At 42.4% G+C, this 14,029-nt stretch overlaps 1 protein-coding gene across 1 annotated transcript; it reads right to left on the bottom strand.

Annotated features, from left to right (window-relative positions):
• Positions 1-11,089: 11,089 nt before the first annotated feature.
• On the bottom strand, positions 11,090-13,689 carry epgn (epithelial mitogen homolog (mouse)). Its single transcript, XM_060930628.1, has 5 exons — positions 13,524-13,689; positions 13,146-13,265; positions 12,450-12,549; positions 12,165-12,332; positions 11,090-11,778 (listed from the first exon to the last, which is right to left on the bottom strand). Exons 1-5 carry the CDS (start codon positions 13,555-13,557, stop codon positions 11,730-11,732), a joined length of 471 nt encoding a protein of 156 aa, XP_060786611.1. The 5' UTR covers positions 13,558-13,689; the 3' UTR covers positions 11,090-11,729.
• Positions 13,690-14,029: the final 340 nt, after the last annotated feature.

The following is a 14,029-nucleotide window of genomic DNA, read 5'->3' as shown; positions in this document are numbered from 1 at the left end:
TAGGAACGCTCAGGCGACCTACCAGACACTCCAACAGATTGTCTATTGGCCCTTCATGATTCAGGACGTTACCGAGTATGTCAAAGGGTGCTTGATTTGCTGCCAATTCCGACCAGCCCAACCGTTGAACCGCGCCCCACTGCAAAGCAAAGGCATCTCATTCCCCTGGTCTAATCTCCAGATAGACTGGGTCGGACCGGTGCCGAAATCGGCTTGAGGTAATAAGTACCTCCTGACCGTCACTTGCGCGTTCACGAAGTGGGTGGAATGCTTGCCCGCCCCAAACGAAACCACAGAGACCACCGCTCTCCTTCTTATGAACCATGTGTTCAGCCGTTGGGGCTTGCCCCTATCCATTGATTCCGACCGAGGTACTCATTTCACCGCAGAGGTCATGAGAGTGTTGTGGGAGATGCTCGGAGTCGAGGCAAAATTCCACATCGCGTATCATCCTCAGTCTTCCGGTCAGGTCGAACGCGCCAACCAAACCATCGTGAGCATGCTTCGCAAGTATGGGAGTCACCATGGCAAAGATTGGGACATCAAACTCCCTCTGGTGCTGATGGCCATTCGGTCCACTCCTCACCGCACCACCGGAGTCACCCCGTTCGAAATGATGACTGGCCGTGAAATGGTTCTTCCCTTACACCTCCTCTACCGACCAGAGGACCTAAGCGTTGCCACTGCGTACACCGCACACCAGTACGTCACCGACTTGCAACGCCACTTGCAGGCCACATTTGCGTGGGCCCAGGAACACCTCGAAAAGAGTGCGAAAGGACAGAAAGCTTACTACGACAGAAAGGCGACACACCGTGAGTACGAAGTAGGCGACAGAGTCCTATACTTCAATTTCACCAAACCGGTAGGAGTAGCCAGAAAATTCTTACCCCGTTGGTCCGGTCCTTTCGAAATCGTCGGTAAACTGTCCCCCGTCGCCTACCGCATCAAAACTTCGAAGCCCAGCCAGGCGCCTTCGTATAGATGGGTCCATAGCAACCAAATAAAGCTTTTTGAGCAGTCCACACTCCATAGGGGGGTGGACAAACAATAAGTTATAGCCTGCCCAACTTAGTTGCATGCCTCTCAATCCATAAGCGTGCATCTATAAGTAACCACCCTTGTTACCACTCAACAGGAGGAGCTGCAGGGCCTAGGCAAAACCCTGCAGGGAACCATACTAACCGTTAACATGCATTCTACATTAATCAAGAACACAGTACATGCCGTAGACAGGCTAGCAGCAATCATGAGAAGCGAAGTCAAGTATGTCCGAGTAATCCGAGACCTAATGCAGGACCTGATGAGAGAAGTAAGTAGCTCTCTCAGCACCCTGAGTGGAGGTAAAATCCCACCATATTTGATACCCCTCAGCATGGTTGACAGCATACTCCGATCTACTACCACGACTAACGTTTACTCATCACAGATTCATCTGGCTTATAGTCTTGGCAGTGCTATCCCCATTTTTGTGAACCCTCAAAAATCTAGAAATAGGCTTCATCCTCAATCTCCCCGTTATTGAACGGCAAAACATATACAGAATCAAATCTGTCCTTAATGTAGGTTTCTGGAACAACGACGTACACGTACGTTTGCAGACACCTCCCACCATAGCCTATCACGATGACAACCCCTCTATCTACCTCGTCCCTAACCTAGACATGTGCACCTCTACCAAAGATATCCACTGGGTCTGCCCCAGCAATCCCTTTATCCGAGACACCACAGACCGTCTCTGTGGATTGACAAAAGTCCCCGATCAGAAGTGTGCAGGCAAATTGTCTATTAAAGATGAAGGAATAGGAACTAGAGTAGAAAGAGCTGGTAATCGGTGGCTAATCAACACTCCCCAAACTGAGATTCTGGTATCATATGATCAACATAACACTGCCACTAGAATGAAGATCCCTAACGAAACCTCTCTCCTAAGTGTCCCACTAGGAGCCACTGTTCACGTGGGTGACATCACCCTCCATCACCTTAGCGCTGACCAGTATGAGACCGAGATAGAAATGCCCGATGCCTTCCCAGGTCACGAACTTGAGATAAACTCCACCCTCCAAGCACAACTACTGCTGGAAGGGACCAAAACCGTGCAATTCGATCTTAAGCCCACTGGCATCGCTACCACTTTCTTGAATAACCGCGCAAACCCTTCGTCCGATCAAGGATCTTTAATAAGCCGAATTGCGCTGGGATTTCTAGCTAGCGGTTGGGTTATCACAGTCTTCATAGCCATCACTCTACATAGGTACATACTGACACTACACCGCAAACTGGACAAAACGATCTACGCACCTGAGAAATTAGATCGTGGCATTGTCCGATTCTCCATCAGGCCTAAGGCCTCCACTAACTTTCTTGAAGAGTAGGCTTGCTAACACGCTAACTAACCCCTCTTTTCCATTTTCCTTTATGGAGTTTTGATTATTTTTGTTTGCTGTGTGAAATATTGTATGTAGAAGGTAGTTAAGTAGCCATAGTGTAATTGTTTTCATGTCCAAGTGCCTATGCTTTCATGCCCAAGTGCCTATGCATCTTATGGACTGTATGAAATGAATTGAACTGTTGAACTGTGTCTGAAAGACTTTTCACAGAAAGGACCCTTGGAACTACCTCTTTGTGGAACTACCTCTTTGTGGATTACTAGGGACCGTGGGTCGCAGACTAAACACCATGTGCCCATAGGGTATCACTCCTTTCAGCGCCTATGGCCAAGGGGGGAATGTTGGTAACTCGCCAGCGCCCCCTATAACGATCCCACAATTCCTTGCGCGCTCCACCCGGATGTGATGTAAAGTGGAACTGCTTTAACTGTATCGAGAGCGCCTCGATTCGCTCTCTCATGTTCTGACTACTGGAGTGGTCGGACGGACTGTAGGCACGCTCGCCTACAGTGTTGAGACTAACCGCTATTGTCTGAGAACAGCCTGTTCAAATTAGTTTCGGCCGAACTTTTGAACGACCCGCTAAGTTTCAGCGATATAGTGGTTTTGATTCTAAACCTTTGCAAAGTTTAACTACAGTTAAGTAGTTTTCCACGCTAAGAGGCATTTGCGGACAGCTTCGCTCCTCTCAGCTTTTTCTCGTCGACGCATCACCGGAGGTTTCTCCTGAAGCACCGTGGGCCAGCTAGGCCTTCATCTCCCTGCTTCGTTAGCCGCGGTTGGACGCAACGCGCCGCTAACCTCCTCTCCTCGGACTGCGACCCTCAGCGCGGACATCGGAGAAAGAACTTCCATCGCATTGAGTAGGCACTTGGGCAAATTTTTAATTTGTAGCTTATTCAGATGGTTGTTAGGGTCATGTTTAAGCTTTGAGCTATTTAGCATACCCGCTCAGACACGGAAGGTGTTTGTTTTTATTGTTTGTTTTGGTTCTGTTTTTTTCTTTGAACTTGTTAGACAGGGTATCTTGCATGATATCTTTCCTTAACTCCATTGCTAGCTTCCCTATCTGATTAGCAGCGCAGCGACAAGTTTGTTATTTTAAGCTCCGAGGCTAGACCGCTACAAGGCCTAGTTCTCTCCATCCAACACACACACACACACACACTCACACACTCTCTCTCTCTCTCTCTCTCTCTCTCTCTCTCTCTCTCTCTCTCTCGCGTTGAGTTCTTTGCCTAGATAGTCTGTTGGAAATTGTTAAGTGCAGTGTTTGGATCCAGCTGTAGCGTGGTCAGATTCTCCTTAGCAACTTATTGCTAGCTACCTCAGGGTGATACGCTAGCTCGTAGGCTTGTGTTCTTGACTAGGCCTGCAGGCGCCATTTTTCCGACGCCATTTTGATACCTTCCTCATTGAGTTACCTGTGATACGACACCTAGGCACTGACCGCCATTTTGTTTAAGCATTGCCAGAGTGGCTAGTCATTAGCATCTGCCCACAGATACCTACACAAAGCACACATTAGCCACAGAGCTAATCCTTTGTTCTATTTAGCTAACATTCCTTTGTTTTAGCTAACATTCCTTTGTTTTAGCTAACGACAAGCTAGGTCACACACACACACACACACACACACACGCATCGGCTTGCCCTAGCCTCACACACACGCACACACAAGGGATTCTTTTCTTTTTTTTTCTTCTATCTCTTTCTCTCTCTCTTTCCCTCAAATTTATAGTCCAGGTGTAATTGTTCCATTGTTTTGTCTTGTTATTACCTTTGCTGACATTGAATGTATTTTGAGATTATTATTATTAGTGAGTAGTAGACAAATAAAAGCTAATAAAATTGAATTGCATTTTACTTGTTCCTGTTGTTTATTCACAAGGTCAACTATTTAGAACTCCTTTTTCCTTCAGAATTTAGCTTTTGTATACAACTGGGTTTCCCATCTAATACAGAGCTACCATTAATCTTGAATGTAACCATTCACGGTGAGTATTAAGATTAATAATTTAAGATTTTATGAGACTGATCTTTATTTATAAATTGATTAATTTAATTATCAATTATTACATAATTTATAATTTAATTAATCCCAATTCAACCTACATCATTAAGCTCAGTAACAGTTATCATAGTACTTTATTTAATAATAACTTTCTTCTTATTATTATTATTATTTAGTGGTCGTTAGTAGTAGTGTTATTAGTCTTGATGTTATTGTATGTGTTTTAAAGAACATTATTTTGTCTAAATTGAATATTACATTTATTGACGTGGTGCTTTTACAAAAAATGTCATTAGACAGAAACAGAACACATTTTACAGTAGTTTCTAATTTAATGCAACAATTTTCATGACAAATTATATTATTGACATCAGATTGAGTTAAAAGTAGTTGTTTAGAAATATTTACATGAATTTCAGAAGTTCTGATTATTTGCTCCGCCCCTTTTCGCTTTAATGACGGTGTGACCTCAAGCTGCTTGACTCCACAAATCCATCAGAGTCGTCTGATCACACACTTCAGTAGAGATTAGACACGAGGGAAACCTGATCTTCTGTACAAAGCATTTTACATTCATATCAGTATCTTATAGATTTTTTTCTTTTTGCAGGACGATCAGATCCAAACTCAGGCAAGTTTATATCACTGCTGTCAGCATGGGGAGGGGTTTAAATAGACCGAGCTTAGAGTCACCGGATAAAAATAAACTAAATCTCTCTCTCTCTCTCACACACACACACACACGCCTGAGAACAGAAACAGACAGACAGGATGTCACACTCGGTGTGTTTGTGTATCTGCTGCTGAGAAACTCTGACACTAATCAGGTGTTAATTACAGCAGCACCTGTTTCACTCTAAATAACAGACAGACAGATGGATAGTGAGAGAGAGACAGGTTGTAAAAACCCTCAGTAGTTGTGTGTGTGTGTGTGTGTGTGTGTGTGTGTGTGTGTGTGTGTGTGTGTGTGTTTGGGCGTGTCAGTGTCAGATTGCCTGTTTGTTGCTCGACAGTGTCGTTAAACACGGCCTCGTGAACTCTGGGAAACAGGATCCAGTCTGTAGTGTTTGAACTCGCCTTTCCTGTCCGACACCAGCGAGCCTGACTGAGCTAGCATGAGTTAGCTACACAGATAAATAAAACTGTGTGTGTGTGTTTACATACAGTATCGACCTAATGTACTTCAGCTGGTAGTTTATTTTTGCTAGTTAACGCGTTATCTTTGATGAATCTCCCATTGATCAGGTGATTCGGACCCCCAACGCTCTCGTATGGAATTCTAAATGTTTTGAGAAGAGCTCGCTCGTCTGGGCTGCGTTCCACTGCCGGGCTTTTCAGTCTGTACTTTTACATGTTAATGTTCTGTGAGTTGAAGTTCTTATGCAATGCAACACTTTTTAACCGTGTTGCCGTCTTGTGTGTTTATTTCAGCGTGTGATATTTACATATAAATGTTTTTGTGAAAAACCCTGGTTTTGTTCTTTCGAATAAATTATTGTTGCTGCCGTGCTTCAGTTTTATTTCTCTGTTTAAACGCCATTCTGAAGCATCTCATGTGACCTGTGGGGTAAAGACATGTACACATAGCTACGTTTACAAAGTTTAAGATCAAGAAATAAAAGCACTTATTTTGCTAAAATTCCTGGCCTTTTTGTTAAAATGAGACTTTCTGCTCTCAGCATTCACGTTTCCTCTGAATCTGATTCAAACAGACAGAGTTTCATAATAAAATTATTCTCATCATCTGATCAAACGGTTTAAAGGAGACTCGATTTCAGCTCCATGTGTCCAACATCTCATCTGATCTCCAACCGAGAGAGAGAGAGAGAGAGAGAGAGAGAGAGAGAGAGAGCACGCGTGTTGCATTCTTTGCCTCTTTTGCACTGTAAAAAAAAAGTTACACGCCAACTTAAAAATTCAAGGCAACTTACTGCACAGGATTTTTGAGTTTATGTGAGAACTAAGATTTTTAAGTTTTGAAGAAAGTTGTGCAAACTTATACTTTTGGTCTTCATATTCACACAAACTTAATTTTTTCAGTTTTACATGATAAGAATTCAACTTTAAGGCCACTAATCTTTCATCCAAGTAAAAACTAATTTGACAAACGAAATGTGCAAACAATTCAGTATACTGAATTGTTTGCACATTTCGTTTGTCAAATTAGCTTCAAGCTTAAAATAAGTGAATGTGTGACTTAAAAAAGCACCGCCACTCCAGTTTTATAGCAGTTTTGCTACCATCATGTTAAAATAAACATGCTATTTGAACTGGATTGTTATTTGTTTTATTGTGGGATAAAAAGAAAATTGAACTCAAATATTGAAGTTTTTACTTGGATGAAAGATTAGTGGCCTTAAAGTTGAATTCTTATCATGTAAAACTGAAAAAATTAAGTTTGTGTGAATATGAAGACCAAAAGTATAAGTTTGCACAACTTTCTTCAAAACTTAAAAATCTTAGTTCTCACATAAACTCAAAAATCCTGTGCAGTAAGTTGCCTTGAATTTTTAAATTGGCGTAACTTTTTTTTTTTTTACGGTGTGGTTGTGCTGTTCAGTGAGAGTCTGAATCATTTCTTCACACAAGTGCATAAAACTCTCTCTCTCTCTCTCTCTCTCTCTCTCTCTCTCTCTCTCTCGCTCGCTCTTAGTGATACATACAAAGTATGTATGTGCATACGTATGTGAAATACATTGTGTGTGTGTGTGTGTGTGTGTGTGTGTGTAAATGGCAGGGACAGTGGACGGTTCTGAAGGATCATTATGTAGTTACTGGACACAGAAATTCAGGAGTATGTGGTATTTCTACTCCAATTCATAAAAGGCCCAAAAAAGTTCAGAAAAAAGCTCTAGTAGAAGTTCCAGCTGCAGAACCAGAAGTGATGTCCATCGCAGAACTGCTGACTCCTCAAGCAGAAGAGCCCAAGGTGATAGAAACCACAGAAGTGGAAGCTCCAACAGAAGTCAATGTTTCAGAAACAAAAGCTCCAGAAATGTCCACCCCAGAAGAGCAAATAAGACCAGAAACCTCAGCTCCAGAAAAGGTCAGAGCTCCAGAACAGAAGGCATCACCAGAAATAAGAGAAGCACCAACACTGGAAGCTCCAGAGATGATAGAAGCTCCAGCAGTGATTCTGACTCCTGAAGATGAAATTCTAGAAGAAATTGCAGTTTCAGAAGTACCATCACTTGAAACTTTAGACATGATGACACCACCAAACGTTCCAAAAATGTTGTCAGTTCTAGAGACAGCAGCAGTTCAGAAAATTTGCACTCCAGATACAAAGAAAGAACAAAAAGTTTCATCTTTAGCAGTTTCATCTTCAGAAGTTTCATCCTCAAACATTACCATACCAGAAGTGAAGGAAGCACCAGAAAATATGGTAACATTTTCAGAATTAACAACTCTACTACAACTAGACACTCTAGTAGTATCATCTCCAGGAGTTTCAGTTCCTGAAATAGAAGCTCCTGTGATGGAAGCCCCAATATTAGAAATTCCAGGTGTGATAACACCAAAAATGGAAGGCGCACCAGAAGTGATGGAAACCCAAGAAGTGACAGCAACTCTAGAAACTCTTGTATCACCAGAACTGATAACACCTCCACAAATATCCCTTCCAGAAGTAGTAGCAGCTCCACAATTGACAGAGCCAATAACATTTACTGCTGGTTTGGAAAAAATTGAAGCTCCTGATATTTTACCTCGAAACCTGGCAGAAGGCCCAGAATGGTCAGCTCCAGAAATGATGGAGGCACCAGAAGATGTAAATATAATATCAAATAAGGAATTAGAAACTTCAGAAGGTACCAAAGTTCCTGATGTGATGGAATGCCAAAAATTATCATGTTCAGAATTGAAAACTCCAGATGTTGTAGGTCATGATGATCTGAATGTGACAGAACCAGAAATAATGGCCAGGCTAGAAGATGTACCAGAACCAGAAGTGATATTAGCTCCAGAAATGGAAGCACAGGAGATGACAGCAGATGTTCCAGCAGTTCTGTGTGAAATTCCTGTGAAGGTTCCATCAGAAGAACCTGCAGTTCAGGAGAACAACATCAGCGCTGCAGACACACAGATAAAGGTACCATTTTAGGAGTAGCTGTGTGTGTGTGTGTGTGTGTGTGTGTGTGTGTGTGTGTGTGTGTGTGTGTGAGAGAGAACTCTCTAATGTTCACTGTGTAATTTGTTCATGCTCTTGTCACAACAGAAACCTAACAAACTGCAGGGCTTTGTGTGGAGTGTGTGAATGTGTGTGTGTGTGTGTGTGTGTGTGTGTGTGTGTGTGTGTGTGTGTGTGTGTGTGTGTGTGTGTGTGTGTGGAGTGTGTGTGTGTGTGTGTGTGTGTGTGTGTGTGTGTGTGTGTGTGTGTGTGCGCTCTCTAATGCAGAGTCACTTCTATTTTAAACCTGCCTAATCTCCACTGATATACGTTATTTATTTATTTATTTATTTATTTTCATGTAGTTCTTTAGTGTTGTTGTTTGTTAATGTGCAGAGACACAGACCTGCTCTCAGCCAATCAGAACACACCACTCTGATTAATCATATATATGAGTCTTGTAAACTCAGATATAAACTCTGTGTTTTCAGCCACTGATCTGATGAAGAGGATGATGACCTCATTATTCAGTGTCAGCCAGTCACACACAGCCTCTGTTCTAATCCACTGTTCACACTTCCCTAGTTTCACTTTATGACACTGAGGCTCCGCCCACACCATGATTTATCACTTTTTAAATGTAAAATGATTTGATGAGATGAGTGCAGTAAGAGTGCATCATAAACCATGACATTAAACTCCTGAGGAATAAGGGGAGGAGTTGTGTAGCCTGGGCCCGCCCATCCTAAGCGTGATGCAACACGAGGGCCTGTTGCGAGCTTAGTCTGGCCAGGCAAGCTATCTACAGCTCTTCCAAGCTCCCGAAAAATCGGGAACCAATCAACTTTGAGCATCTCCAACGGCCCTGGGTAGAGGCGTGTTCAAGGCACTGATGTAGTAGAACTGCGACCGGAAGCCACAGATTGTTTACAGAATCTATGCCGGAAGCGCTTCATTCACATCACGAACATGGAGCAGCGGCAAGCCTTTAACACAGCGGTAGATTCTGCATTGAAAGCATTCAACGGGAAGTTCTCATTGAAAACGGAGCAAAGAGCAGCCCTGGAGGTATTTATCTTCTTCCTGTTACTCAAGCAGTTTCCGTCGCGTCACATACGTCAGAGGAAAGAGTGATGTGATTGGTTTAAGCTTCGTCACAGCCTTTTCTGGCTTCGACCAGTAGGAAACTGAGGCATTTCAGGGAGGCGGGTCAACCACGGGCTCTGGGAAACGGTTGGGCTTAAAGGAGCAGTCCACTGTACTTCCATAATGAAATGTGCTCTTATCTGAATTGAGACGAGCTGCTCCGTACCTCTCCGAGCTTTGCGCGACCTCCCAGTCAGCCAGACGCAGTCAGACGCGCTGTCACTCCTGTTAGCAATGTAGCTAGGCTCAGTATGGCCAATGGTATTTTTTGGGGCTGTAGTTAGATGCGACCAAACTCTTCCGCGTTTTTCCTGTTTACATAGGTTTATATGAGCAGTGATATGAAACAAGTTCAGTTACACAAATTGAAACGTGGTGATTTTCTATGCTATGGAAAGTGCGCACTATAATGACAGGCGTACTAACACCTTCTGCGCTCTTCGGCAGCACATTGATATCTGAGCTCCGTATCAATGTGCTGCCGAAGCGCGCAGAAGGTGTTAGTACGCCTGTCATTATAGTGCGCACTTTCCATAGCATACAAAATCGCTACGTTTCAATTTGTGTAACTGAACTTGTTTCATATCACTGCTCATATAAACCTATGTAAACAGGAAAAACGCGGAAGAGTTTGGTCGCATCTAACTACAGCCCCAAAAAATACCATTGGCCATACTGAGCCTAGCTACATTGCTAACAGGAGTGACAGCGCGTCTGACTGCGTCTGACTGACTGGGAGGTCGCGCAAAGCTCGGAGAGGTACGGAGCAGCTCGTCTCAATTCAGATAAGAGCACATTTCATTATGGAAGTACGGTGGACTGTTCCTTTAATATCTTGGCCAGACCAATAGCTCGGAGAGCTTTGAAGTCGCGTTAGCCAGGCTAGGAGTTGTGTGTTTAGTGTGAGAAAAACTGATAATAAACATTGTGATGGTGAAAACTCCAAGTGTGAGGATTGAGGTGTGAGCAGTGATGGTGAGGTGGAGCTGCTGCTGGAGAACAGCGAGTTCTCTCGGGTCTGATCCCAAATCTGGTTCTCAGTGTGGTTTGTATCATCAGAGTGGTGGATTCAGGAGCAGGACAGCGCTGAGCAGAGAGTCTCTCTCTCTCACACACAGCAGGCGGGTTCAGTGCCTTACTCAAGGGCACTTCAGTTGTTCCTGATAGTCTAGGGAATTGAACCGGTGACCTTTTGGTCCCAAAACTGCTTCTCTAACTTTTAAGCCATAGCTCTTACCCTAGCCCACCCTAAACCTCATTCAAACCTGAACCCTAAAACAGCTCTGTGAAGACGTGAGGACCGAACAAAACTGTCCTCACTCTGTAGGCAAAAAACAGAGTCCTCAATATGTAGCAAGTACACACACACACACACACACACACACACACACACACACACACACACACTTGAAATTAAACAAACTACAAAACTCTTTCAAAGGTGTTTTTATTGACAAACACTATAAATAAATATCAGAAATAAACTCATTTTAGATTTTAATAATAAACAATAAATACAGAAGCAGCGGATTCAGGGAGGAAACTGAGATGTGGAAATGTGTGTAATGATGAGATAATTACACACATCATTAATTACAACTACATTACTGTTAATAACATTAATAATAATAATAGTAACAAATTATTATTATTATTATTATTATTATTATTATTAAGTTATAAATGTCCCTAATAACAGTTTTCTCTGAAGGTTACTCGAGTTTACACTGTTTTATGGAGTTTGTAGTTTCCTTGTTTGAGTTTTTTGGTTCCTTGGTTTTTGTGTCTCTTCTTTTACTCAGTTTTTATCTCTGAACTGTTTTTATTCTTTGTTTTAGACTCAGTAATGTTTGTGTCCCGCTGTCCCTGAGAGATGTTCGCTGAGGACAATGTCCTGCCTGTGTTGGTTGAAATAAGGACACTTGATGGAAGAAGGGCACATCTCAGGAGTCCACTGGGGGGGGGGGGGGGGGGGGGGGGGTAACTTGTGCAGTTCTGTGAGTGTCCATCAGGGGGAGCTGTGTGACCCCCTCAGTCCGGCTGTGTTTCAGTTCTCAGCCCTCTGTTTCACTCACACATTGTTTGCCTGGTTTTTATATGGAGGAGCTGGTTTACTGCCCCTGAAATTACACACACACACAGAGTATATTACAGATATATTAATATTTAAAGATTTGTTCAACATTTCACACTGAGCATCAATAAAGACTCATTTCATTATTCATCAGAACTCACACTCACTGAGGAACTGAGCCTTATTCACTCTGTGTAGCTTTACAGCTGTAACGATGGGATTAATTCATGTTATACCAGCCGTCCAATCAGGCATCAGTTTTTGGGCTGTCACTATGGAAACGTGGGTGTGGCCTGGAGTCTGTATTTAGCTAACATGTACTAACTGGACAGGATTTCTGTGAGTGCAGATTTATAAACTGCTTTTAATAATGAGATGTAACTAATTTATCTTATGATATAGCCCCGCCCCAATGATGTATAGCTACAATACCACTTCCTGTAGCAGCAGCAGGCGCCAAGAACACACACACAGGTGAGCAGTAAGATCACACCACAGCTGATCGCGATCGCTTCCTCCAGGCTCTTAGGGGCTCCCACAGATAAATTCCTGTGTTCACACCGTTCACCCCTATACCCCTCGTTACACCTACACACACACCTACACACACACACACACACACACACACACACACACACACACACACACACAGTTCAGGTGTTGTGTCTGTAACGTTTCCTATAATACTGTATAATGAGTGTTATTAATGTGTCTCACTTGCAGGACGGCGTGTTGATATCTTCAGGAAATAAACAGAGACCATTGATGCAGTAACCCTGGTGTTCCTCTGAACACAGCCTGCGAACCCCGGGTTCATCTACACACACACACACACACACACACACACACACACACACACACACACACACACACACACACACACAGAGTTATGAGAAAGCATCACATTTTCCTCTTTTGTTGTCTTTATCATTATTGTGAAACTGCATGATGCTGAGTTTATTTTTTTCTCTTGGTAATGAATGTAGCTCTCCCTGACTTTATCACGTCATTAACTTTACCCCTTCCAGAAATCTCCCATAAACATCTCCTCACAATATCAATAATTTCACCCATTTATTTGATCGTTTTATTATCAGTGGAGCGTCTGCTGGACACGCCCCTGTGAATGAGCTGTTACTATAGAAACCATAATGTATTCAAACAAGCTCATTAATATAAACCTGCTGTTAGAGAGAATTAATCAACTCCTGATGACCAATCAGAGTCCAGAACTCAGCAGTGCGGAGTAAACTATGAACCTGTTTCCTGTGTGGACTGTGTGTCATATTTAACTCTTACTACAATCCTGAAACATGGTGTGTGATGATAATCTTGTTCATAAAATGTATTTATAGAATCAGGACAATAATAATAATAATAATAATAATAATAATAATAATAATAATTTCTTACTGTGTGTGGAGTGAGTGATGTTCAGGCTTCGGGTTGAGTTGAGTTTGAGTTGTAATTTCGTTTCTGCGCCTTCAACTGTTCGGCTGTAAAGCAGTGAAACTGATGCGAGAGCAACAACAGCTTCAGGGGAAAAAAAAATGTAATTTAGCCAGTTTTACACCCTGACGATCTCATATTGAAGAAAAAGAAACTTTTTTTTGCTGTGAAAAGAAATCAGTATCAATCCATTTTGCATGTATGTTAAACTTAAATATATAAGCACTATATTATTCAGACATTTCACATAAAATCAGCCTGCATGCAGATGACGTTCTGCTCTTTTATCAAAACTGAATTCAAATATGAAGTAAAAAAAAAAAAATTCAGTAAAATACTTACCAAAACACAAAGGTTTCTCCACACACTGCAGCATCTTCTTAGTTCTAAAATAATTAACAATTTCCCTAAAAATTCACTTACAATAGCAATTAAATAAATAAATAAATAGGTTTTATTGCAGCTATTTTCTCAGACTGTTTCTGCTCCTCACCAGCTGCACTGCAATTTATCACAATTTACACATTTTGCATCACTGTGACGCATAAGAGCTTTCGGCCAATCACAGTTCAGCTTTAACAATTCTATGGAACAAAGTATTTCCTGTCCACAGGACTAAACATGCTCTGGCTAACACACACACACACACACACACACACACACACCCACACACACACACACACCTACGGCACCAAAGCAGGAAATATTCACTACAGCCGTCTGAACAGGCCCAAAATACCTTGCATACCAACTCTCTCTCTCTCTCTCTCTCTCTCTCTCTCTCTCTCTCTCTCTCTCTCACACACACACACACACAGCAGAGGGCAGAAGGAGTGAGCTCAATAGAG

This window comes from Neoarius graeffei, chromosome 10 (genome assembly GCF_027579695.1).
Source record: "Neoarius graeffei isolate fNeoGra1 chromosome 10, fNeoGra1.pri, whole genome shotgun sequence".
Lineage (NCBI taxonomy): Eukaryota > Metazoa > Chordata > Actinopteri > Siluriformes > Ariidae > Neoarius > Neoarius graeffei.
Note: the sequence above shows the minus strand (reverse complement) of the source record. Positions and strands in the feature narration are given on the sequence as shown.